The following is a 26,447-nucleotide window of genomic DNA, read 5'->3' as shown; positions in this document are numbered from 1 at the left end:
CAGTAAAGATAAAGATAAATTGAATTAATTTATTTTGAATTTATATACCAGCCTCTGCCTGCATTAATATTAAGTTCCATCCAAAATCTAAATAGAAAGACTGTAATCTTAGAAGTTCTCTCAATAGCATCAGCAAATCATTCTTGTTTACCCTACATGCTAATAAAACGGGAACATGACACTCCTGAAAACAAGATTGCAAAATACAGAAAATGTGGTCTGACATTTTTTTTCTCCCCAAAGGAGGGACTGCCACTAACTAAAGTATTTCTTATGAAAGCTCGATTGCTTAAGATGCAGAATATTAAGAGAGAAAAACACTTTAGGACACAGCCATGTCACCAGCTGTTACTCACCCTTAATGAAATTGTTAAGTGATATTCTTCATAAATAGGTCAGAGAAACTTTTGAATTGTGAAGAATGTTTTATCTCTTTCTTTGAAATGTTTGTATTAAATTTAGAACTGGTAATTCATTAAGCTCATTAGCTCTGACTAGGAGAGTAGAGCAATATCTAGGATATAGATTTCAAGGCTTAAAAATGTTAGTGCTTACAAATAAACATGAAAGCAATGTGTGGAGAAAAAATATGGGATCATAATATGTTTAACTGTTTTTTGAGCGTGGCCCTCTGGATTAATTAAGAACATTTTCTATATTCAGACACTTGAATATAAACAGAATACATTATGACTTTTGGTTGACTCTGTTTTAATAGGCAAAAAGAGAATGCATTATGATGAATACAGTGGGAACTAGTTGAGACTATATTTTGTTGTTTGCTTTTTGGCTTCAGTTAAAAGAGGAGATAATCACTGAATTTTACAGGATCACAAATCCAAATTATATTATTATTGTATGACATTGAATTTAAACAAAGTTTTTAATATATATGTATACGTATACATACACACTCTCTTTGCGGTGGCCTGTTCTTTGTTGCAGATTTGTAAGGAAGTAAAACGCTATTGAGCTCTGCCAAATGCTTGATTTGTGATGAAATTTTTATTTAGTCTTAATAATTCCTGGTATAATGCAATAATTGTCCAGACTTAAGTCACAGATAGTTATACTGGCTTCCTCTTAGAAAAGAGGGAACTGGATGAATCAAGGACTCGGTACTTGGGAATGATTTTAGAATCAGAGTCCAGTATTGCTGTAGCCTTCCCGTCATGGAGATTTTGGAAATAGCCTTTGAAGCAGTTTAAACATACCGGATATATTATGTGCTTGTTCCCAGTTATTTTCTAGTTTCTTCATTGACTTGCTTTGTGGCCTAGAGGTTGTAATTAGCATCTTTCCCATTTCTGTAAAATGGGTTTAAGAGCACCTAAACTTAAGCAATTTTTTGAGATTCCTGATGGAAAAGTCATAACTTAAAATGATTATTATCAGTTGGTTAACTGCTAGGCAAATTTGCCAGTGTGATATCACAAAGAAACACTTTTATACCAGAGATGTTTAGAGTTTAGTAGCTGTACATTTCAAATACACGGGGCTCAGAGGAATACTGGCTTTCACAGAAATGCAGTATTGAAAGAAACCAGGTTTCCACAACTCCGTCCAATGCATGCTGTGCATGCCCAGCAATTGAATTTGTTGGTCCATCTCAATCTGCATGTATTTGAATCCTCTCTGAATTCGAATCCTTGGTTATTTTTTTTTATTATTTTTTATTTCCTTTTTAGGTAAATCGTCATAGAAGAAATCATTCCCAACACAACTTGACGCTTGCAGACATCATTAGTACACAGGACCACACGGTAAGCAATTGCTCTGTAGAGCTGATAAATCACTCTTGTTATGTTAAATGTTTATAATGTAAATGTTACACATGCTTTTCTAAGGAATAAATACATGAGGCTTTGGATGCCTCAAGATGTTAAGGGATTCAAGGGACTTTGATTAATCAATAAAAGGAATAATTTTAGAAGGTACAAAGCAATTTATATAGCTTGACTTTGCTGTTAATTCTGCTGTATTAGACTGATGTTTCATCAGTATTAATACTTGGTGTAAGGGGATGTGACCGTGTCTTTGTCCTGTCTTTGCCCATATTAAGGTGGTTTTAGTATTAATATCAATTTTTTTAGAAGTAAAAGTGATCACAAAATTTAAAAAAATTTCATTGACAATAAAAGAATCTAAAGGGAACGAGAAGCATAGAGGTTTTTCTATTAAAAGAAAATGAATATTCAAATACAGAATGTTGGTATCAGTGGTACTTTTACCAACACAGACTTTTCAGGATTAGGTAGGTTCAGAAGCTTTGAATTCTTCTAATCAGGAAAATTATAGAACCTACATGTGATATAGTTTCTAATACTGTTATGTCATGAGACCTTTTTTTATTATTACTTAGAAACTCAAATATTTACACATACATGCTCTCATCTTTAATACTCTTCTAAAAAGAAAAAAAAAAACCACAACAAAACCAACCACAAACCCCCACATAGTAATTCCATTTTCTTATTGCTTTGCTAATTCTTCAGGGCATTTTGGGTCATTTTCTCAACCTTCCACTTGTTGAAAAGGTACAGGGAGGGCAGCAGCTTAACAACAAATGATGATATTTCTTGAGACAGGAACAACAGAGCATATCATTAGGAAATACTCGGTATTTTTTTAATCTAATATCATCCACTTGCAGAAATATTGTAAATTGATCCTGAACTGTCTTGGAAGTATTTTCTTGAAAACAAGTAGAACAGAATAGGGTATATTAGCGGATGTTAAAAAAGGGGAATATAGCACCCCAAACAGAGATTATAAAAAACATTGTGGTCACTCTAGAAATCTTTTTCTTTGTCTTTCTGATAAAGCTATTTTGTAATTACATAAATGCCCTTTTATACTAATGATAGAGAAAACTGTGCACGTTATCAGTTAATGAAGACCATGCTATTTTTTTTTTTAAGACAGCACCTGTACTAATTCAATTAAAGCAATATATATGAGAGTTGCTTTTCTTCGCACCGAGAGTTCTCATATTAACTGAAGACCTTTTACTTTTGGCCTGTTTAATTTTGGCCTGTTTAACTTAAAACAAATGGCAGATCTGAGCTATGTAATTTAAATCAGGATATTTTATATGCCCAGCATTTGTTAGTGGATTTGATATTCTAGCTCAAGACAATCGTATGGAAAATATGACTGAGCAGCAACATTTTCATCTGGAAGAACATCCAATTTTTAACTTCCCCAAATGTGAGAACAGAGGTGATTCAGATCTGATGTTGAAAATCACATTTGCCTTTAGTTTTGGATTGGTTAAAATAACAGTTTGTGAAGGGTGGTTGGTAAACTTTGAAAGCATGAGATTTTTGGGTCTGATTCAGAGAAGCAATCAACAGCTCGAATGGTTAGCCAATGCTCCTCCCAATTTCTGTTTCCAGATGGATAGAAATATTAAAAAGAATAACCTTTCTCATATGTTATTTGGCATCTCTGGCCCTGGCCAAGCACCAGAAGTTTTATGCTACAAAAATGAAAGGTTAGAAGGGGAAGAAAAATATCAAAAGATGTAAAATAAGTTTGATTTTAAAAAAAAAAAAAAAAAAAAAAGTAGGTGGAGATGGGGATTAAGTCTTATTTTAGCTCTCATAATTCACCCATCCATCACTAGATAAATAGTGACATGACTCTACACAATAATCCTTACATACTTTCTCTCTGGGTTTTCTATGGCAATGATATGCATGACAGGAATTTGCATGAGATAAGTACAAATTATAGAAAATGCTCACGCTAGTCCTCGTGTACCCATTTGAGAACGTCACCCAAATCATTGTCCACATACCTACAGACCTTTTCATAGGTGCAAACAGGTATGTACACAATATATATTTCATTATATTCTGTATCCCAGCAACAGACAAAAATCTAAAGAAGTAGTTAAACGCATTACGCTGTTAGTATCACGATATTTTGTAAGATCAAAATAACAAATAAGTTTGATTTAAAAATCCTTGTGTTGCATGTTAAAGCATGTGCCATTTAACTGCTTTGCAGACAGCAAAATTTCTATTTAAATTGTTACAAAGTCACCTTGTGACGCATTTTGCTATAAAGATCTTGTGGAGTTACAATGTCCTGGTGAGGTACTGACCCAGTAGCGTTTGAAAAGGAAAACAGACCCACCCTGAATCACGAATTTGCTTATTTTCCCATTAGTGACATGGCTGGGACATGGTTAGCTAATGAGATCTGACGAGAAGGCAGGTCGATGGGTTTTGCTAAAGACCAGTCGTCTTGTTTTGTTTGGTTTTTAATTTTTAAATGCAAATTTACATAGCCAAAAATACCCCTATCCCCAGTTGTATATCACAGCTATACAAGGGATCTTTCGGCAGATCATAGAGAGCCCAGTGTCTGGGAAGACCTCTGGCTGAGGGAAAGCGTGATCAGAGACGTGGAGGAACACAAATTAAGAGGAATGAAAAAAAAAAAAAAAAAAAAAAAAAAAAAAAGAAAAAAACCCACCAGGCATAGGACTTGCTCCTGATATCCCAAAACTCAAGTGCAACCTTGATAGCTTGCAACCAGGGTTGCAGCCTCCTGTATTCCAGCAGAGTCCTTACCTTGTCCTGACACCACGGAAAAGGGTCCAGGTTTCAGCGATGGCATAGTATGGGATCTACTACGGCGTATCAGGTTGCTAGTATCACACGCTGTTTTGTATTGGTAACAGCGAAGGGCTTTGCCTTTTTGGGTGTATTTTGGAAAATGCACAGCGCAGCTGTGCTTTGCCTTGTTTATAATTCCAGTTTCAGATTGTATGTTGAGAATTGATGGAACCGCTCAATTTGGTTTTCTGCACCGTGCTATGAGATCATTTAGTTCAGCTGGAAACTTGAAGACAAGTTCTCCCTGGGCGTGGGTGCACACACTCCAATGAAGTGTGACCTTCGAAGGGCTGTGAGGGGTGAGCGCCTCGATACCAGAGCTCATCCAAAAGACAGCACCACTTAAAAGCATAATGCCTTTTAGCATCTTGCATGAGCCTTGATTTAGTGATGATGCAAAGCAAAGTGTGGCACCTATGAAGGCAATGTAACTTTTCCTGTCGTACAGATCATAGAATCATAGAATTGTTAGGGTTGGAAGGGACCTCAAAGATCATCCAGTTCCACCCCCCCTGTCATGGGCAGGGACATCTCCCACTAGATCAGGTTGCTCAGAGCCCCATCCAGTCTGGCCTTAAAAACTTCCAGGGGTGGGGCTTCCACCACCTCTCTGGGCAACCCGTCCCAGTGTCTCACCACCCTCATGGTGAAGAACTTCTTCCCAACGTCCAGTCTGAATCGACCCATCTATAGTTTTAATCTATTCCCTCTAGTCCTACCATTACCTGACATCCTAAAAAGTCCCTCACCCGCTTTCTTGTAGGTCCCCTTAAGATACTGGTAGGCCACTATAAGGTCTTCTCAGAGCCTTCTTTTCTCCAGACTGAGCAACCCCAACCCTCTCAGTCTGTCCTCATAGGAGAGGTGCTCCAGCCCTCTGATCATCCTCGCGGCCCTTCTCTGGACACGTTCCAGCACGTCCATATCTTTCTTGTAGTAGGGGCTCCAGAATTGGATGCAGGGCTCCAGGTGGGGTCTCACAAGAGTGGATATTTGATGTTTCTCTGACATTGGTTACCCCTAAACATGACTCTCTTTAGAATGTAATAATCACGACGCTTCTGCAGAAGTATGGTGTGTTCCTCAGAGCTACTAATGAAACTCAATATATGAAATGATACCTTGACATAGTTTACTTGCAATATATTTTCAACTCATTTTTTACTTGTAGCTAGAAACTTTGCTTGCATTAAAATAAATTTCTTCTACATCAACAAATAGAGTATCATTGGGGTATTTTTAAGGTTAATTCTGTTTAAGGTTAATTCTGTTTACATTGTTTGCATTTTAAGGTTACATTTTAAGGTTAATTCTGTTTACATTGCTTGCAAATTTTCAGAAGAACTGACTGTATAGGAAAAAATAAGTGATTAAACTGAGAACCAGCGATAAAATGCCCCCACACTAGATTAGCTAGATGCAGACTCTTATGTTTGTACTAAGTGGATTCATTTGTCTGGATAAATTATATAGTTATGACATGTTTGTTGTTTTTTTTTCTTGTAGGTAGTGGAGAAAGAAGGATATCTTCTGAAAGCTAAAATAGCAGATGGTGGCAAGAAATTAAGGTATTCTATGTGAATGTTACAGAACTTATCAGTTGCAAAACTGGGTTAATGCATGTTTAAGTACATATAGCTATTATTGCTGCTTATGGACAAACTGCTCTTGTTTCAGTTACCATTATTTAAAGCCAATGCATGATTACAGTCCCAGAAACCAAATGGCAGCAGCTAACAGGCTCATCGCATGCAAAGAGCATGTGTCAATATTAGCCTCTATATTATATACACATATTAAGGACAACCTTAAGGCACTGGGCAAACCATGAAGATATTTTGCAGTGGGCAAATTTTAGGTGCCAAGTGTGTGCTTGAGGGGTCAAGGATGGTATGTAGGAACCCACCATGTGGTGATCCCCAGAGATTCCAAGGCAAGATTGTCAAAAGTGGTCTGCGCTTACTCGCTTAGCACTGTTTGTGTTGAAAGTAACGTTAATATTAATGCTGCCTTTTATGGGAGGATTTGCTATGGTTTGCTGTATTTAGATGCCAGTAAAGGAGCAGCAGTGATGTGGCCAGCACTGTATGCTACCAATGAGAATGAGAGAGTAATGTGAAATATTACATTTCACATGTGGTGGAGGTGTCCCTGCCCATGCAGAGGGTTGGAACTAGGTCATCTTTAAGGTCTCTTCCAACCTAAACCATTCTGTGATTACATTTTCTGCCTGCAGAAAGGAGCCAAGCAGTAAGTTCTCATACCTATATAGTGCTAAATCATAGGGATCCTAGAAACGCTCGTTGAAAAGGGAAGTCTGGAGGTCACCTGCTCCAACCTCTTGAAGCAGGAACATTGTCACCACTTGGCTAAGCGTGCTGCAGCTGGGTACCATCAGGGACTGGTATTTTGGGAAAAGGCACCGAAGCCTGTAATACTCTCTTCCCTACTTTGGGCGCTGCCAGAAGCTTCAAGCAGGGCGTGCATCAGCTGGGCATCACCCGTGAGCAAGCCCAGAGGAGGAGGGAGTTTTACCTTCCCAGAGCATCGGGTGCGCTCAGCACGAAGCATCTCCGTGGCCGGGCGTTGCGCGCCGGCTCGGCGCGGGCGCAGCGTGGCCGGGCCACTCGCCTTTGTAACTAGCCCCGACCAGCCTCGCGTTTCGAAACAGCCCGAGAGGTTGCGAGCGCCGCTGAAGCTATAACGTGCTGCCATCAGGTGTTCGTTCGACAGAATGCAAACGCGTTTGCTCCTTTTGCGGCCCCCACGGGTCGGGCCGCCCCTCGCAGGGGCTCTCCATCAGCGGCTTTCAGCCACGGCTTTAACCCTGTGGCCAGAGACAAATTCACGCAATATCCTTTTTTCATCCTAGCTGGGTCTTCTCTGCATACTGATATTTATGGCTCGTTATACGCAGAGAGGATCGGTAGTGGCGATTCAGCTAATCTGCGTACGCTTTGTCTCATGCCTCCTTTCACTTACCTAAACTTCATTGGCTGGAAGTGATTTCTTGAATAATACTGGGGCCGCACGGCAAAAATTAGAATATCGTGAACTGGCTTTTCTAAAGAGCTTGAAAACCTTAGGTCACTGTGTGTACCCCATGAAATAACAATGTGTGCCCGTCTGTACAGAGACTAATACACTTTCAAGGATTTTTTTTTTTTTTTTTTTTTTAAAACTGACAGATGACTTTATGGAAAATCTGATAGAAAGGTTGTCTAGTTTATATGCCTTTTATCATTAGGTCACAAAAGTAATGAAGTTCTGATTTTAAAATGAAACAACTGTAGAATAAAAGAACTGAGGAATTTAAATTTCGGGGAAAAAGAATCTTCTTGCAGATAACATGGTGAAATTCAGTTGCATTCTCATAGATTCTACAATTCCTGTTGTCTCTTGCAAAACCACTGAATTTTCTTATTCCTGATGGAATGAAAGCATTCTCTGCATAAAATTCAGAATGAAGCTTAGGTAAAACATCTCACCAGATATAATTTAAGAAATATTATTCATTGACTTTTAATTTCTTTGTTGTTGACTTCTCATTTCAAAACTAAAAATAGGACTGCATTTATTATCTTCTTTTAATGAGGTCCAGGTTCAAATTAAATGTTTTCAAATCTTGGCAAACTTCCCAGTTAGTTCGATCAGAAATTTGGATCTTTTAAGAAGATTTCACACAGGTCGGGGACCTCAAAATGCAATTGGTGATTTATATTTCTCAGGCAGAAAAACTTTCCCTGCAAATAGCTGGAGCTGGCACTCTGACTAGTAGAAATGGCCGTGACACAGAAATTTTCCTCTCCAAGCATTTGGTGTAAGTTGGGTACTGAATCGAAGCTGTGTCCCAAGGGTTTTAATCCTCTGGTAATCCATATTTATCCAGGATATCCAACTCGTTGAAAAATCTGTTTTTAAACCAGCACGCAGCACGCTTGGCCATTTATTCTCCTGTGCGCTTACAAGACCTTTTATGAGTAGGGAGGAAAAAAAAGAAAAGGATGAAAATTAAAAAGAATTGAAGTCGTATTTACCAGTAGACAACTTGTATTCACTACCCCGATGGCGATTCTCAGCTATAGCGCTTGTTTCCTAAAGATACTTTAAAAAGTAATTAGCTGAGGTTGAACTGTTCTTAATGCCAACATGCGCAATCCCCAACTACGGCAATAGTTCGTGTTAGCCAAGGATACGGTTTTGTAGCGGTAATAAATGTAGCTGAAAATCTTAAAGAGGATTACAAACACTGTCCTTTTGTGGGAAAACATTTGTCAGGATGGTCAGGTACTTTTCTAAAACCCTACTCTTTCTTTCTCAATGTATCTTTCTCTATCTTTTCCTCATTAACATGGCATAAAAAAAATACAGTCCCGTTTTCTTCAAACGGATTCACCTCCTTCACAGAGACTTTCTTTCACTGTTACCTCTTATTGCCCGTGTTTTAGGGATGACCATCAGATGGTGCTGGGTGAAATCCTGCCCACATTGAAGCGAGCGCCAGTACCTCCAATAAAATGCCAGTGGTGCTAGGGCTTCACCTGTAATATTGGTTATGCTCCTTAAGCTGGTGACTGAAAAATATTGAATAGGAAACGAATTAATAGAAAAACTGCCTGTTGTTATGCCTGATGTGCAGTTTGATGGGATATTGAGTGCAGCAGAGCTTTGAGATGGATCTGGAAATGAGCATCGCAAAGGAGACCGAAAGGCTTTCAAACGCAACAAAGCCGGGTTTTGCTAGAATTAAAAAAAATGGACGTGTTTGAGTCACTTAGGAATATCTAAACATAGAAAACTCAAAGGGACTAGGCAAGAGAGGAGAGAGAGGAAAAAGGGGTTTTAACGACTCCTCCCCGGGCCCTTGGTGTCCTTACACGCAGCTCCCTCTTTTTTTCACGCACTGCAACATTCACGTGAAACAGCCTGTTTATTATATGCATTTTCAAGTTTATTCTGAAATGTTCAGACTTGTGATTTGCATTCACATAGAGAAAATAGTGGGTTTATGAGTATTTTTGTAAGTATCAGGTGTTACGACCCTCAAATAGGAGGCTCAAACTTGAGACCTTCATCTAAAACTAGTTTTCTCTCAGCCCACATCTACTTGTTTATGATTATGTGGTGGTTTGAAACATCACATTAGATGTAATATATGTAATAGCATTTTCTTCTGAGATGAATGTTATGTTCTTCTGCGTCAGGGGACACTTTCACATGTCCATGTGTATTTTGACTTCTCTCTGGCCCCAGCAGTTTGCCAGCTCTCTGGGGTTGTACCGTGAACTCCTGATGTTTAACGGTTACTCCAACCTCTCTCAGACATCGTTCTTATCTTCCTTGCTCTCCTGTAAATTTTATATTTAGGGAAAGGACAAAGTATTTTGGACTTTTCAAAACAGACCCTTTGTTGAGCTCTGTATAGTCAGATCAAAATTACATTTTTCCTTCTGAGTTGTATTTTAACTATTAGTTACCAAAAGAGAGCACCAGCTATTGGAGTCCTTCAAGTATATGTGAACTTTAAGCACGTGTGAATAATCCTCTTGTTTGCCTGTGGTTAAGGCACCTTGGTGGAAAAGAAACACAGATGGGCTTTAAAACCTAAATGAGGAGAAAGAAGGCCTTCGAGCTTTGTTGGGCCACGTTCAGGTGTAAATGGGATGGTGCAACTCCATCAATATGGTGGAAGTGCATTGCTGATACTGACTTTAGACCATTTCTGTTTCTGAAACGAAATAATTAAAAACCAAGTCTACAAATGGAGCACCTTTTACCTCCTGCTTGCATGCCTTGCTGATTTTTTTCTTTTTAAAATTTCATTTTATTTTTAAGGAAAAACTGGTCCACGTCCTGGGTTGTTCTCACAGCTCGGAAAATGGAATTCTACAAAGAATCCAAGCAGCCGGCGCTGGCCAACCTGGTAGGCAATCAACCATCCAATATCCTCAGCTTCCTCGCCACTGTTATTTCAGTAGAAAAAGTTTGGTGTTTACATAAGACAAATTCGGACTGAGCTGACAACCTTCAAGGGTTTGAGAGCAGCTGAAGGAAAATGCCTTGATAAACTTTTAATCAGATGGAGCGTATGAGAAGAAATAGGACTTAGCATGTCCTTTATTAAGAGGTGCATTTTGAGAATAATTGCAAAGTGAGACGAATGGTGAGTGACTATCCCGTAATGTGAAGGTAACACTTTAAATTAAGGTGCCATTTATAAATGCTTTATTCTTATTTATGAAAATGATCACTAAATGCGGCTGCTTCCTCAAATAATGTATTATAAAGTATGTTATAAAATGCATTAGTAATAAATGCTTAACAGATGATGCGATGAGAATCTGTTGCAAAGGATATTGTGAGACGTAAATTGTATTAAACCATGTATGTGCATCTTTAATACATGAATTTAAGTTGTTATCTACCATCCTATAAAGTGGCTTATACATTAATAAATAATAATAAATTATTTATAAACGGCACCTTAATATAGGGTGTTACCAAAGCAGAAAACATTATAAGTTAGCAAAGTGATTTTTTATCGTAGTATAAATGTGACAACTACCATATCCCGCTAACCTTCCTGAATATTTCTATGACTCCATCTAATGCAGCTAATGCAATTTCTGTAGCCTGTAGTTACTACAAAGTGAAATTTGCAGTACCTTTTTATTGTGCCCCAAGGAAAGGCCACCGATCTTAGTCTTCGGAGATGTGACAGCTACGTTGAGCAAGCAATAACGGCACGTACTCCTTCGGTGCTAGTTACTGCCGAGTTTGAGCCTACGAACCTGAATGTGGGCAGGAAAAAGGGGAATTTGGTAAATGCGTGACACTGTGGGCAGCGAAGGGACAGGTTTGACAAAGCCCCGTTGTGAAAGGCTCTCAAGGCCTGATCAAACCTGCCAAATCTCGTTGGCGTGATGGGTGGCCACAAAGGTGCTCTCTTTGGCAGGAGTCACAAACAATAAGCTATTTTTTGCCATGGCAGGTGATACAAGCATTGTCTTCTCTCTATTCCTGATCTATCAATGCCACCTGCCATAAAATCAGCTTTAAAGAACACCTTTTCCTGCCTTGCTTTTTTGGAAAGATGAGGGTTGCAGCAAAATAAAAATAGATGAAACAATAATAGCAAGTAAAGGATGAAATTTGTTATTTTCTGCTCCTGTTTGTGCTAGTACAGCAGGAAAATACACTTTTCCAAAGCCATGAAAACAGTATGGCTTGAATTAATATTTTTTCAGAATCATCTGTTTTCCTTAAAATTGAATTAGTTATTATTTAAATGAAAAAAAAAAAAGTTGCAGGTGAACTTATTAGAACCAATCTTACCATTTACTAGCTGTCTTATGCTTCTACCTTCTCCTTCTTTTCATCTCTCTTTGCAAGTGCTCACCCAGATCCCAGGAGATAAATGGACCAGTGGAAATTCAACACACAGGAGACTCGATTTGGCTCTGAGGCTCCTCCACACGGTTAAAATTCCCATTGGCTATTTAAGCATTCAGATGCTAAAGTAGACTTGCCGGGAGAACATGCCTCTGGCCCAGATCTCAATCAGTTTAACTCAAAAAATTAAGGTGTGCTACGAGAAAGGATCTTCTGAGAAGTCAGTCCCTTTCCCTGAAGTTTTACTTCACCCCCAGTGCTCACAATTAGTGAGATAACATCTGCTGCCGCCTGTGTTAGGAAGAACGCAGGCATATTGATCCCATATTCCTCTCATTATGAGGGAAAAAACAAAAGTATGTTTTTTGTTTGGTTGGGTTGTTTTTAATTCCATGCTAGATCTGAACACTGGGGCTGTGAACTCAACGTTCACTAGGTTAGAAAAAGCTGTTCAAGTTGCATTTTCTGTCTATTGCACATAACTTCTATGCAATGGTGAAGAAACAAATTGGGTAAAGCTTGAAAACAACAAGAGCTGTCAGTATTCAAAATCTTATAACCCAATTTCCTAACCCCAAATTTCACACATCAAAAAAAGCTAAACCGGCATGTTGATCTCCTCTGATAAAGCAAATGCAATGCTTATTTCCTTTGTAAACCATTTAACCAAATATAATTTTGATAGTGGAAAGGAAATAAAACAAAAAGGCTTCATTAGAAATCAGTTGTTTACTGATTTTTTTTTTTTTTTTAGGTTTGGTTTTTTGTGTGTTTGTTTTTGTTTTTCCCCCCCCCCCCCCAGCTGTAGTTTACTTTGGGAAAAGGGGAGCTCAACCATTAATTAAATAATGTAATAGAGGCAATGTTCATTCACGACAGCATGACTCATAACAAAGCATTTTTATTGTTAGCAGGAAAATGATGTGACTTAACAAAAAGATTAATGTTCCTTTGTATTATAAAGATATTAATTCATTAATTATTAAGTACTGTACATGAAGTGAAAATTCAGAATAAGACAGCATCATTATAAGAGGAATGATATTTCACAATAAAGGCAACAGGAGAGAGGGAAATGAAAGCACATCCTAATCATACCTCTTTTTCTGATGATAGGATAACACTTAGAGGTCATTTAGAATTATATTTACCAAAATCCTTAATAATATTCTAATGCAAAGAACTGATAATAGCAAAAAGGAGGTGTTTGGGTTTTGGTTTGGTTTGGGTTTTTTTTGTATGGTTGTAGATGTAGGACACAGTGTAATGGCTTTCCGGTTGATTTGCATGGAGAAGACTGGGATCCATAGCTTTCTGGTGAAGGTAGTGACAATGTCTGGTGTTGTTATTAGTAATAGAGCAGAATAATTAAAGCACACAGAGGAGGGATTCAGAAAATGAGCTTGTTTACAAACATTACCGAGAATGCACGTTTGCATGCCACGTAGTTAAATCAGTATCTTTTGCTACTGCCTTGATCAGTTGTGGTCACGCTTTTGATACACTTTTTTTAGCATTCGTATGAATAGAACTTGCTTTTCATTTTAAATTAAGGACATTGTGATCTCAAAGGATCACGGCTCCGTTCTTTCTCACCGGTGTTAAATTCTATTATCAGTTGGTCTTTCTGACCAAGAAAAAGTAGTCTGTTTATTCCCTGAGATAGTTTATTCAACAGAGGTTATTTTAACCTCAGGTTATTAGCCCATCTGCAAAGTAATTTAGCGAGTGAAAATGCTGCTGAAATCCATATTCATGTTTAGGAAGATTTCATTGTAGCAGACACTTGTATCAATTTACAGCATAACCCCCTCCAACAACACTGATATAACATAATTGCTCTGACTGCGAAACACAAAGCAAGGACGGAGAGGGCTCAGGCTTTCCCAGTAACCTTAACTCCCTCTCGAGCAGTGTCGCTGGGTAATGCGGAGGCTGGAAAGAAAACTATGGATCATGTTTAGGCCAGGAGGAGTTTCTAGGCAGTTTTCCTGGAATCCCTCTGGATTTAATCGGGGCTTCCCATTGTATGGAGCTCCCCAGGTGCCTTCCAGTCCCTAAAGGGGGTCTACAAGAAAGATGGGGAGGAACTCCTTATCAGGGGGTGTAATGATAGGATGAGGGGTAACCATTTCAAACTGGAAGAAAGGAGATTTAGATTAGATATTAGGAAGAAATTATTTACTGTAAGGGTGGTGAGACACTGGAACAGGTTGCCCAGGGAAGCTGTGGCTGCCCCATCCCTGGAGGTGTTCAAGGCCAGGGTGGATGGGGCTTTGAGCAGCCTGGTCTAGTGGGAGGTGTCCCTGCCCATGGCAGGGGGGTTGGAACTGGATGACCTCTAAGGTCCCTTCCAACCCGAACCATCCTATGAAAAGAGGGACTCACGCGCTTGATGGACAGTTTCAGGCTTGATGGATCCGGGTGGTTTTGCACGTAGTTTTCATCAGAAGCTTCACATACAATGCCATACCTGCGAATCTCATATGGTGTTTATGTACATCTCATATCCCCGTAGCAGAATTGCTAAATTCTCCAAAAGCGAAGTTTTCCAGTTCATTGTTGTACATAGCAGGAAGGATGTTCATCTTTCCACACCATCCTATCCTTTCTGGAAAGGGAGATGCGCATACTTATAATTTTCTTCTGCTTATTACAAAATCAGAGCTATAAACAAATTCCAGATTAGTACAACAAAATTAAGCTGTGTGTGCACTGATTGCACCGATGAGTCCAAGTTCTGCTGTGGCATGCTTTTTCATACAGTCATAGAAATTGGAGATGGTAAAATCCTATAGAGTTCACTATTCCATCTTCCCGCAAAAGTTCCCCGGGATTCTCACTGTTTTTTCTCACTTCACTGTGAAATGCCATGGCAGTTTTCCTGAGGAAAATATTCTGTAGCCCAGTAGCTTTGACTATCAAGAAACTTTGTCTGTTTCTTTGTCTATATGTTAAACTCTTCTTTGCATCTCATTATGTGTTTCCAAAATTTCTCGCCGTTTTCTGCTAGGGGAATAAAGCTGCCCTTCTTTTGTTAAAGTATTTTCAGACTCAAACTGTCCTTTTGGGCAGTTTTTTCAAAGAGACCAAGGTGGTCCACTTCGACAAGGCTGTCTTGCGTGTTCATGACGGGTTACAGAGCTGCCCGCGCTCTGCGGTGCAGACCTGGTCATTGCATGGAGTCCTGGGGAGGAAACTTCCCTGGGGTGTCTCCTGGCCAAGGAGAATGGTCTAGTCCAAGTAGGCACCATAGCCCTGTTTATAAAATATAGCACTGGAATACTGAAAATTCAAGGTTTTTTTTTTTTCCCCCCATTTGAATATTTTTATAGGTTGATGTTTGTCTGTTTGTTTTTCCACTTTGTCGCTTTTGCCATGCAAATATTAACGGATTAAATTTCAAAACTTCCTTTTAAAATCAACTATCGATACTGAAGTTTTGATCTGTTATTCAAAATTCAGGAAGGTTAAGTTCTTGTCAGAGGCCAGGCAGGAAGTTTGAGGCCGAGCTGGAGAAAAAAAATCCAAACCCTGCTCTTCCAGTGGTTTAGCCGCAAGAACATCCTTCTGTTTTGAATAGCATATTTTTTCTATTAAAAAAAAATAATATAAAAAAAATAAAAAAGGAACAAAGACATGCAGGACTGTCAGTTTTAGAGGAGCTGAACCATGGTGGTTTTATGGTTTGGCAAATGTAGACGATAATTACAACTCCAGTACTGAAAAATGCCAGAGTCTCTGGCTGCAAATTACTTGACCAGGATTTTTTACTCTACTTCTTTTAACCTAAATAGGTCCTTTTCTACCCATCTTAAAAGCACCCTGGAGAACACACTTTTTTACACTTTTTTTTTTTTTTTTTTTTAGCCTTTGATAGCAACATCAGAAAAATTCAGTGAGCAATCTTTGGAAAGTTGATGATGTGGTTGATGCCGGACTGGCCACTGTAACTTCTTCTATTAACTCTGTTTTCTTTATCACTAATGCCATTTTTTTTAAGGTAAAATGGTTTAAGAACAACAGAGCAAAAAAGACACATCAAGCTGATTAATTATGTTATGTGGATATTACTCCATATCTTACCCAAAAGGGACTTATTAGTGCTTTATACTGTTAGCTCTAGTATTTTTATCGTTGTCTGGGACGTGCAGTAACCTAATCTACGATGGCTACTCTAAACTACATGGGCTTTGCCAGAAGTGCTGCGCAGGCCGAGTCCCTGGAGAAGTAGCTTAGATGGTAAATGAGGATTATTGTGCTTTACACCAACTCCCAGCAACGTAAATGATACAGGCAAACAAATCTGCTCTCCAAATTATTTGCATCCATACGGAGGAGCTGGGGAGGCAGAGCTGTGTCACTCCGGGATGCGGGGACCGACATCGCGAAGCAGCAAAGTGTGTGGAGCTACCCTAGTGTTGAGCGCTCTCGGGGTGTCACACATATGCCCTCGAAGCCTCTTATTTATATATTTTTGTTTAGGAGCTAGAAATGATAATTTTTTTGGAGAAAGGAGATAGCTTGTCTTACAGATATGACGTATGTTCTTGTCTAATTTCTGTCCTTTCCAACTGCACCAGTTTAAATTTGCATTTGGAAAAACCACAAATCTTTACCTTTTCAACCCAAAGGCTTTTCAAGAGGTTTTTCAAAATAAGAATTTAAAATCTCTGGTCAATGTGTAGGCATTTGCGTTTTGATCTGTTTTATGTTATGTTATATTATGTTGTCTGTTTTATGTTTATGTTATATTAGACTGGTTTTTAAACCATCTAATTATCTTTAAAATTACATATCTAGCATAAGAACCTTATTTCTGAGTTAAAACACCTCAGGAGTGGTTATTTAATAATACCAGGGAATAATGAACTCTTTTCAGTAATAGCAGCAGCTGTGCTACAATAATCTGATGCTTGAACTTGATCTATTCTTGCTTTATCTGATAACTGTCCCCACTTGTGAAAAGTCAAGCCATGTTCATGGTGGATTTTTTTTTTTTTTTTTTTTTTTTTCTTTCCAGAAACCAGGACATAAACCTGAGTGTGTGGATTTGTGTGGTGCTCGCATTGAGTGGACCTCAGAGAAATCCAGCAGAAAGAACGTCTTTCAGGTAAGAGGCAACGTATGCGTTTCATTGCTCATTTGAGTATAAGCTCTGTTAAGAGGCAGGTTCTATTTCCTTGGTTTTAATAACTAGAGACTGATTTCATACAGCGTTTTTCTTGCCAATACAGGAGTGTAACATTTTATCAAGCATCGGTTTACTGTTTTTCTAAGAGAAGGATTTCTGATGACTGAGTCTCCTAAACACTTGAGAACCTGTTGATTTATTGATTAATGCTCTATATTCCATTTGTTTTTAAAACTTAGTAGGTAATTGCTTTGGGTTCAGGCCTAGAATCTTGACCTAAAGGACTTCCATAAACACAACTTCTTCAAACTGCTTATACAAGCATGGCTCCAACACAGTGCGGTTACTCTGTTTATTTTTATTGCTGTTCAGGGTTCTCAGACGGTGATGACCCAGGTTCATTTCTGGAAGGGGAGGGGAGGATTTTAAAAGCTTGCCTCTGTCAGGGCCAGCATAGAAGGACATGTATTTCTCATAGGACTATTCTTCATTGATGGAAAATAATATTACTTAATTGCTTCGTCTAAATCCCATTGAATTGAAAGGGAGGATCAAGGCCCAAGAAGATGAAAGGACGAGAAAAGCGTTACTGCAAGGTTAACATTCCAGGATCTAGGGGCTAAAATAGTTTATTGCAACATCTTCAGGTTTTGGACATACTCCAACTCCCATGAATATCAGTAGAAAAGGGTTTGGTTTTTTTTTGTTTCACTAAAAGTTGCATCAAGCCACATCAAAATATTATTCTCTATGAATAGAGTTGTTTCCCAGAGTTCTAACATTAAGAATTTTTAACAATACAAACAATAAAGGGAAGAGAAACACAGAAGGGAACGCATCAGGGTCAAGATACTGTTAGTTACCAGATAGTCCTTTGGCATCATCACCAAGTGAAACATGCTGGAGGAGCCAACTGTGCCTGGGTCTGGGGTTTAAGAACAAGACTGCCACACACAAATTCCCCCAAGGGACTGTACATGGCTTCTTGAAAAGAAACCTCTTTGGGTGAACTGGGTGTTACAGAGATTTTTCAAGGTTTGTTTTTCTAGACATCTTTCTGAAGCACATGCAATATTTAGCAATGTTCCTCTTCTTCAAGACAGTGAGACTTACGCTTCTATACCCCCCACATCCTTCAGGTTGACTTGAGACAACACTTGGAGCTTTGTCATTTCCTAGGTATTTTTAGAATAAATATTTTGGTTTTGCTGTCAATCTTCAGCTTTTTTACTTGGAACGTGATTAAGTATAACCTCAGCCTTCACTCCTGCAACCCCCTGAGCACGCTGACAAGTCTTCTGAGCTTCTAGGGTTTATTTCTCATTTTGCAGTAAGCAAAATTTCTGTTTGGAAATGCATACTGGAGCGGTGATTCATTGCAGCTAATACGTTTCCAATGTAAAGACAAATGAAGCTCTGCTATCGATTTACCAAACTGGTTGTACGAAGACTTTGCAATGCATTTTCTTCTCACTTCTGTTAGTGTGAGGTGTAACTCCACTGAATCAGAATGATGTGAGAAAGGAAACTCATGCACTACTGTTTGAACCCATTAAAACGTGTCTTCATCAAGCCAATAAGTGAGTGGGAGAGACATTAAGAAGTAAAAGCATGGGAGGAAGGACATATGTTAAGACACATTTTGAAAAGGGATGGAGCATTGTTTAGACAGAGAGCTACAAGAAGATTATGCCAGATGGTAAGAGCGAAAGAGGAGAAGGCTTTGGCATCAGTAGTGGTGACATTTTGGGAAAGGGAAGGACTGAATGAGACTGGTGCTACATGAGCAGATAGAGTGGGAAGGGGACTAGAGAGAGAGCGAGCGAAGATTTATGAGATAGTCTGGAGGGAATCCAAGGCAAGTTCGAAAGCGGAGAGGTCAGTTTGTACCTGGATACTGAATATTTCAGGAAACGCTTCTGATGATCTACTTATCCCTAGTGGGTGGGAATCAGATTGATAATATATGTCTACTTATTCATAGACTTGTTGAAATGAAAAGAACATGGGTGATTTTTTTTAATTTTTTTTTTTTGGCGACCTAAATATAGATGCATTGCATTGCCATTTGATTAAATACATTTGCTGCCTAACTCTGAAATGATCAGAAATAAGTGTGATTAAATCTTCAAAGCATGGCAACAAAGCATAGTTGGTGGGGTTCTGTTTCATTACTTTTTGAATAATAAACCATTATTTTGTGATTCAAACAGAGCAGTGGTTGCTTTCTGCTAATGTGTTGTACCAGGAGTAGGTGCAGAATTTTGAGTTTGATTTAGCCTGGGTGCTCAATTTGAGTTCATGAATTATAGATTAGAAATAGAAAATGACTGTTGAGATTTTGGTTTGAAGAAAAAGAAGGAAATCTTGAATTTAAAATCTTAGCGTATGACAGTTAATGGATGGTAACAAGAAGATGGGAGTATAGGAGTATCATAAAGAAAACTAATTGGAAACATGATCGATGCAGGGAAAGAAAAAAGAGGAAGCTGCAAGTAAATGATATTCAGGCAGGAAGATTTGGGTTTCTGGGCTTGATCATGAGGTTTTCAGCAGTGTTACTCCACTCATTTTAATTGAGCTACTCCCTGTTTAACAGGATAAGTCTGATCCGTCTCTCACACTATCCAATTTGTGCGTGCAATCTATTTCTGTTCTTGATGAACACGTTACGTGGAGGGTTTTTTCCAAGTTTTCCTTAATAGTAACTGGAAATACGCACATCTTTATAAAATATAACCCTCTGATTTTTCCTTCATTTATTTTATTGATGATATAGCTAGCACCAAGGGAAAGAACTGGTTAGAAACAGCCTCACGTGACGTGGGGAAACGTAGCGGTTTGCAGTGAGATGCCGTGCTGTTTGTTCTTGCTGCCTGAATGACGCGATACACTAGGTCTTCATCAGAGGAGTGGTGAATAAAAGAAGATTTATGTTCAAATCACATGCTTTAAATATTTCTGCTAAGTGCTAGTTTGCTCTTTGGTGTTTAGCCTGAAATTTAAAGCACTGAGGATTAAAAGGATTACAACATAATCTTAAATAATCCTAAGTGTCATTTACAGAGAGATGGTTGTAATAACTAAATAAAACCATGTTAAGGGATGGCGGTGTTGTCAGTCAGCAACTGGAACAGAAAGAGCGCCTATGTCACTCTGTCGTTCTCCTCTTTCCTTTATTTGGCTTAGCTTGATAGTAGGTAGGTGCGTTTTGATGTGGGTTATCAAAAAAGAAAGTAACATGACGGGGTGCTCTTGAGGCAGTACTAATATGGCTGCCGAGGCACCAGTAACTAGGTTAGTTTACAGATTTTCTCAATATTCAGTGTTTTCTGCTTTTAGTAAACTTTTCAACTGGAGTTTATCCTTTCCCCTGCTTCACTCACCCTTGATGCTAAGTCAAGCAGCCCTTTTAATTTCAAATTCAGCCCAGACGTCGTGAAGCCGTGCTCTTGACTTCTGGCTTCATAATTCGGGAGCTCCATTAGCACAAAGTCTTGTGGCTGTAGACTATTTCCTTGAAGAGGTTTTGGAAGATTTCTCTTGGATGATTCAAAAAAGAAAAGGAAAAATAGGAGAGAGGTGAAGAGTGCAAAAAAAGGTCACACGCAGCGTACTTGGGAATTGGTGGAGCTGCTTTTTTCTTAATAGCACAATTCGTTTAACCAACTGACATTTTTTTTTTTTAGTTTCTTTAGTAATATTTTTTTCCCCTGTTTACCAAGTTCATTTTTTAGGAAGGTTTCATATGAAGAATTTCTGGAGTTTCAATTCCCTGGCTTTTGCCACAGATTGGTGTGATATTGCGGTGGTTTTGTTTTGTTTTTTTTTTTTTTTAAATACACTGCAGCTGTAAGGGGTTGCTCACTCATACACAACTAAAAATGAGTTTTTTACAAATTTGTGAGTGTATTTTACAAATATTGAAATCCGTGTAAGACGTATAGTATTTCAACAGTGAGACAGCTGAAAGTACAACTGTACCTATGTGTAACATGAAAGAATTTATCTTGCAGCTGTTTCATATATAATAACGTTTATGGTGCGGATCTAGGGTAACTCCCTTGTCCTTGAAGCTATCCAGCCTTGTCCAAGAGGATAATCTGAATGATAAGCTATTTTGTTCTACGTACTGTAGGATCAGTATAGTATCTGGATGCCTCCCAGGAATGTTTTAAGTCACCACTTCTTGCCATGGGGATCATTTTCTTTTCCATGGTCTCTCTAGAGGGAGCACTGAGGGTGCGATGTGGAGGGGCTTGGGCTGGGATTGGTATTTGGATTTCTTTGTATGGCTTTTCGATGTAAATGCTGTGTGGAGGAGGCAAGTCTTGCAAGGAAGGCACCTTGCACTTAGCGAGATGTGAAGCTTCTGGTGGTCCTTATCAGCAGTTGGAGCATGTTCTCCATCCTGAACCTGCCCCGGAGAAAGGGCTGTTTCCTGGGCCTGAGAGTGCTCTTGCCTGAAGCTCCTCCAAGGCGTGGAGCAACCTCTGTTGGCTTTGAATTACACATCCAGCGGATGGACCTGTGGTGATTTTCAAACCTCTGTATAGCATTTTGCCCACTTCTGGAGGTTTGTCTGCTGTGATTGTAGTTTAATTTCTATCCCAGGGACCTCAATATATTTTTTTTTTTTTTTGCCTAATTAAAAGACTTAGCCGCATCACACAGTTATCAGATGGTATCAGCAAGAGGTTCTTTAAATAATAAACTTATAATTAGTTTTTAAAATAGCACAAGAAACAGTCTTAATCATCATCTCAGTGATGTTCTAGTGTATATTTTTAAGTACAAAGTAGTCTTTTTTTTTTTTTTTTATTGATATAAGTAGGAGATCTTGAACACAGCAATGTGGAATGGTCTCTGGATTGTGTTTCTAATTCTCTCAACTACCTTGTTAGTGACCTTACCAGAAAAGCCCCTGCCGAAATGTTCAGTAAAACCTAATGGGTGGATGCAGACAATCTCCTGACTTCTCCATGTATCAGCTATTTTCTTTTGTAACCCAAACAAAAGACCTGTGAATGCCTGCCTTTTTTTTTGTTTTTTTCCTCCCCCCCCCCCCCCCCTTCAATGTAGTTGTCTTATTCGTAAAGTTTTTCATTTTGAAAGCCACATAATACTTCCTGTATTTGACAGAAATGTGAACAAAATGTAGAATCAGAGCTGTGAATGGTGGACACTTTAAATATACATTTATGCTTATTTCAGGGTTCTGGGACCTGACTCTTAATTCTGATTTTATAATATTATAGCTCTGTGGACATTTTTTTGACTAACTTCTTATTCACATCTGTTGATGTCCTGGTTTGAGGTTGAAAAAGAGGCTCTTCCTTAAAATTTATTAATTGCTCTATTATCTTTTCCTTTTATTTTAAAAGCTAGAAATGAAACAATGCTTTCTTTAGTTCATTGCCTTTCTGGAGTCCCCAAATTTCCTGAGGTGTCAAGCGGTTCAGATCCAGATCTTTGCTTTCGGAATCAGGTGTTATAGTAGTGCTCTTAGCTTGCAAAACCAGGCAGGATCACATCAAGCTGTGTCTCCTTTGCGTATCTTTATGCCAGGTTTTTGTTGTTGATGAAGACAGAAAAGTAAGAGAGAGAGTACATAGGGTAAGAAGGAAAATATCCTTGATTGTGGGGAAAGTTTTGCAGAAAAAAAAAAAAACACATGCACACAATATACATTCTAAACGTTACACAATTGAGAAGTCACTTTGCTTTCTAAAGACTTTAAGGTGATAAAGACGAGAGACATTTAGAGATGCTTGGTAATTTATTTTTTTTAAATTATTTTATTGTTTTGGTGTATAAAAAGGGCAGATTTAATTGCAATCGGTTTACCTGTGTTGACAGTAGCTGCTCCTGAGACCCAGGGAGGTGCTCCTGGTTACTGAAGAGCATATTAGGTAGAAGCACTACCTGAGAAAGGAAAAGGTCCTCCTCTAACCCAGAATAAGCACGAGCCTGGTAACTGGGGCACTTGTATAAGCTAGGGGATCCGCGGTTTCACCCTTGTTTCAGGAGTGCTAGGTGAGCAACGGTGAGACTTTAACCACCCTGGGCGAATTAACGTGTTTGCCTTCTCTCGTGGCTGTTTCACTCTCAGACTTGATGTTACTCACGTTACCCCAAAGAGAGCATATTGAGAGTGAAATGAAATTCAGGTTGCTTTGTAAATACAGACACGAAAATGCTTGGTGTGATTCAAGTTTTAAGAAATACCAGGTAATAAAGCCAGTCTCCACCCCCCCACCCCCCCAAAAAAAAAAATGTGATGAAAGAGAAAGGGAGATATTTCATTATTCCTCTGGTACAGGCTGTGACAGCAAAGCTTTACACCTAATGACAGGAACGTGCAAACTGTGTGGTCTTGGATTTTTTGTGTATAAAACCAGTGGCACATTGTAGAAAGTGATTTATAGAAAACTTTTTTTTATGCTAGGTACCAAAATATTTGTACTTTGTTTCAAACCGTATACAGTTTTAAAATAGACAAGGTATCAGCAGGCAGACGCTCGACTTTGACAAGGGTGTGCATTTAAAGGCTTTGGGAAACTGATTCCTCAACCTCTGGAATATAATTTCAAGGAACCTCTCTAAATGTTCAACCTCTATAATAGAATTCCGAAGCTTTCAAGGAACAGCAACTTTATTCATAAAACCGACAAGTTGAGCACTGGAAGTAGATTTCCCACAAAGTTATAGCTAATGTATTTCATGTTCTGTGGTTCCTGTGCCTGCTTTGGGGCAACGCAAAACTCCGTGGTGTCAGCAAGGGCCTCAGGTATTTTGTGGCTACAAAATCAGGACAGTAGTCTATTTTAAAAATAAATAAATTTTTAGTCACCTAGTCACCGTTTTACTGATAATGTGAAAAAAGTTATTATTTTTGCAGAAATGAAGTTCACTTCTAATAAGCAACGTTTTGTCGTACCTGGCTACCTCAAGGAAGATTCCAAATCTCAACAAAACTTTGATTGATTTGCAGCTAAATATCATCTTAGCTAGACGGTTCCTTTTCACCAATTATTGCCCCATGAAAAAATTCATGAAAAATTCACTGTGTTGGGGGGGGGGGGGCGGGGAAATCACTTGAGACGTGTAACGTCAACAGCTCATGGAGGTTTTGATGAAGTCTGGCTGAAGACAGAGCTGCTATGGGGCGGGTGTCGCGGTGATGCTGCCTGCAGCGCCGCAGATCTCCTCCGCTGTGGTACTCGCCGCGGGCCATGAAACACCAGGGCATCCAGCTCCTATAACACACCAGAGCCCTGGGGTCTCACGAAAACCCAGAGAAGTCCAAAATCAAAATACAAAGCGAGCCTTAGTTGTGCTTGGGTTTTTTGTTTGTTTGTTTGTTTTGTGAAGATCAGGCTGATTTAAAAAAAACAAAACCAAAGAAACCAACCCACAACTCATAGTCTCCAAATCTGACATTGCATGGACATAGATGTCTGTCTGCTAAAAATGATTATTATAATAGTGCATCGCGCTTTTTCAAGAGCCCAGCTTTTGACGGCTGTAAGCGCTGCTGTGTGAGTGACTGTGCCAGGTACGAGTGTCTGTGTGTGCTCATACACATGTGCTTCTTAAGAAATTATGTGAATCACTTAGCTTTTGACAGCTACGCTGCAGCTTTCAGACGTGCAGATGTTATTTGTCCATCAGAAAAGAAAATATTTATTTCAAGCCACAGGCATTTTCTGCATCGCAAAAATAAAACATAACAGCAGTTAATGCTTAATATGCATGCGAAATAATTCGTCTCGGGGACGAGCACGGCGGAGCATAGGGCCTGGACAAGTACGTGAGCGCACAAGAAGCACCTTGTGCCGGGGATAACGCCGAACCTGAGGGAAAAAGCAATCTGGGCAGCTTACCCATGAGCAAAGCATGACAGTGGGAGCTGCACTGATTTTTTGCATCATTTTGCAGCTGAATTCACGGAGGATTGTGTTGGTGGTTGGTGTGGTGGGTTTTTTTGTTTTGGTTTGGGGTTTTTTTTTTGCCAGTTTTGTTTGTTTGTTTTTTTTTTAATTTATTTTTTTTACAGCAGAAGAAGCGAGTGGCGTTGTGCGGCTCGCATGCGGCATGGCAGTGGGCTGCAGCCCCTTGCTGCATTATTCATAAACATATTGCTGCCATCTCGTGGGCAGCGCACGAGCCGGCGCGGGCAGCCTCCAACGAGGCCCGGGACTGGCCACTGCCACCAGGGATGTCACCTTCCCAGGGGACAACCAGCCCTGCAGAGGACAGGGTGCGGGTCTCCTCACCATCACCGCAGGGAGCAGCTTTTAAGCATCTCTCGGCAGAAATCAGTGCTCGTCCAAACATTTCATACTATTAACTCTTATTTTAGCCGGTCGCTAAATGAGGTAATGTCTGCTTTTAGAAAGGAATAGTGCTGCTGTAAACCTGTGTTCTCTAAATTATGCATGTGGTAGTAGTTTTATGCTTTAAAATGGTGATTATCTTCTGATCAGCAGGGCTGATAGGGAAAGGGTGAATAGCTTCCTAAGGAACGGGCTGGTCCAAGATGAAGGACATAAAATTAGAATTAGCGCGACAGATATCCAGTTTGGTGGACTTGATAAAGCCCAGGGTGCTCTGATGTGAGGCCTTTGGTGCTGTGGTTTGTGTACCCCTAAAACTGGGAAAATGGTATTTTCATAGACCTAGCTATCGACAGCTGAAAGGGAGCGCAGAAATGCAAAAGGAGCCTGGATTTCCCGATTCTTTAGTACTTTAAGGTTTTGTGATTTTTCCTGAGTGAAAACATCTAAATTAATTTTAAAAGCAGTATGATTTTTGCAGCCTTCTATGTAAGTTAATATTAAAAAAAAAAAAAAAAAAGGTCTTGATATGGCCCAAACATTGCACGTGTTCCCTTAATTTATCAAACTCTTGGGGAAAAAAGAAAAAAACAACAACAACAAAAAAAAAAAAAAAACCAAAGAGAAAAATGAATCCTAAATGAACTCACTCAGAGATAATCAAATCTGACTTGTTTACATGTTTGGTGCTGGTATTTCTGTATCCAGCCACTACATTTTTTAGAATCTTGGCGAAGTCCCTTTGCTCCATTTTTTTGTGTTTCTCTGTAATGAGCGAGGCAGATATTGGAAGTTGGCTGGGCACGGCGAGCCTTGGCTGTCCTCTCTCGGAAAGGCGGCACCTCGCGTCGGTGTGCCCAGGGATGCCAGACCCTGCCCTTGGGATTCACATTTTTGTGTGTGCGTGTAGGAAAAACACACACACACACACACACACACACGCAAAAAAAAAAT

The 26,447-nt window shown here is 39.2% G+C and overlaps 1 protein-coding gene across 3 annotated transcripts in view; it reads left to right on the top strand.

The window, feature by feature from the left end:
- ARHGAP15 (Rho GTPase activating protein 15) overlaps positions 1-26,447 on the top strand; it is a 344,807-nt gene that overhangs the window by 52,752 nt on the left and 265,608 nt on the right. For all 3 annotated transcript variants that reach the window (XM_054208190.1, XM_054208189.1, XM_054208191.1), the window contains 4 exons: positions 1,689-1,763; positions 6,135-6,196; positions 10,464-10,551; positions 17,044-17,133. In XM_054208190.1, coding sequence (XP_054064165.1) covers positions 1,689-1,763; positions 6,135-6,196; positions 10,464-10,551; positions 17,044-17,133 — 315 coding nt within the window. The remainder of the gene's footprint in view (positions 1-1,688; positions 1,764-6,134; positions 6,197-10,463; positions 10,552-17,043; positions 17,134-26,447) is intronic.

Source organism: Rissa tridactyla, chromosome 7 (assembly GCF_028500815.1).
Source record: "Rissa tridactyla isolate bRisTri1 chromosome 7, bRisTri1.patW.cur.20221130, whole genome shotgun sequence".
Taxonomy (NCBI): domain Eukaryota; kingdom Metazoa; phylum Chordata; class Aves; order Charadriiformes; family Laridae; genus Rissa; species Rissa tridactyla.
This window is presented reverse-complemented; position numbering and strand designations above follow the sequence as displayed.